The sequence below is a fragment of the Arachis ipaensis genome, chromosome B04 (assembly GCF_000816755.2).
Source record: "Arachis ipaensis cultivar K30076 chromosome B04, Araip1.1, whole genome shotgun sequence".
Lineage (NCBI taxonomy): Eukaryota > Viridiplantae > Streptophyta > Magnoliopsida > Fabales > Fabaceae > Arachis > Arachis ipaensis.
The window spans coordinates 124,154,374-124,155,272 of NC_029788.2; the positions used below are offsets into that span (position 1 = coordinate 124,154,374).

At 32.9% G+C, this 899-nt stretch overlaps 1 protein-coding gene across 3 annotated transcripts in view; it reads left to right on the plus strand.

Moving 5' to 3' along the window:
• The window catches only part of LOC107635189 (poly(rC)-binding protein 4), a 5,404-nt gene that overhangs the window by 1,713 nt on the left and 2,792 nt on the right, over positions 1–899 (plus strand). For 2 of the 3 annotated variants that reach the window (XR_001619182.2, XM_016338583.2), the window contains exons 3-4: positions 1–91; positions 616–837. The exon at positions 1–91 is cut by the window's left edge and continues 1 nt beyond it. Coding sequence is in view for 2 of the 3 variants with exons in the window: in XM_016338583.2 (XP_016194069.1) it covers positions 1–91; positions 616–837 (313 nt within the window). In the remaining variant the exon portion in view is untranslated. The remainder of the gene's footprint in view (positions 92–615; positions 838–899) is intronic. The other variant, XM_021121931.1, reaches the window with a different exon arrangement.

Below are 899 nucleotides of genomic sequence, written 5' to 3' on the forward strand. Positions count from 1 at the left end.
GCGTGTTATCATTATTAGTTCTAAAGACAATGAAGAAAAGGTTACTGACGCAGAGAAAGCTCTAGAGCAAATAGCCAATTTAATTTTGAAGGTAAAGTGATCTTGAGTGAGTGATTTTACAATGTTAAGCTTTTCACTCATTTACATTATGACTTGAATTCATTGACACTACCGTTAAAAAAATGATCTAGTATTATTATTCATTTTATATATGCATATAATTTAAATATTTATATTTATATTCTGATAGAAAGTGTATATTTTATTAATTCATAACACTACCATGTCATTACTCATTTACTCTATCTATCAACTTTTAAATTGATGTGTGATAGAGCAAAGTTTTGGAAACAATACATACTCGTGAGTCATGAATCACAATTTGGAAGATCTTTTTTGCATGATCAACTATAATATATAAACCATGTTCGGTATTTTAACCTAATCATTGTTGAGTACTTATGCTTGGTACTTTACCACTTAGAAATTTGTGTCCACTATTTTGAGACCAATATGCACGTAAGTTAGTAATTTTTTTTTGTTGGCCCTACTGGGTGCTACTTCTGTCCGTCTTTGCCAGTAGATGAATTGATGAAGTTATATTTCTTATAACAGGAAGATGATAGCAATCTTGAAGCATTAAAAGTTGCAGTAGGACATGTGGCTGCCAATACAATAAGACTCTTGATTGCTGGGTCCCAGGCAGGTGGATTGATAGGGGTATCTGGTCAAAACATTGAGAAGTTGAGGAATTCCTCTGGTGCCACAATTACAGTTCTTGCACCAAACCAGTTGCCTTTATGTGCTTCTGCCCTTGAATCTGATAGAGTTGTACAGGTTGGATGTCTAAAATGTTGCTCATCCATTTTAATTATGGAAGATTAAGTGTTTTGACTTAA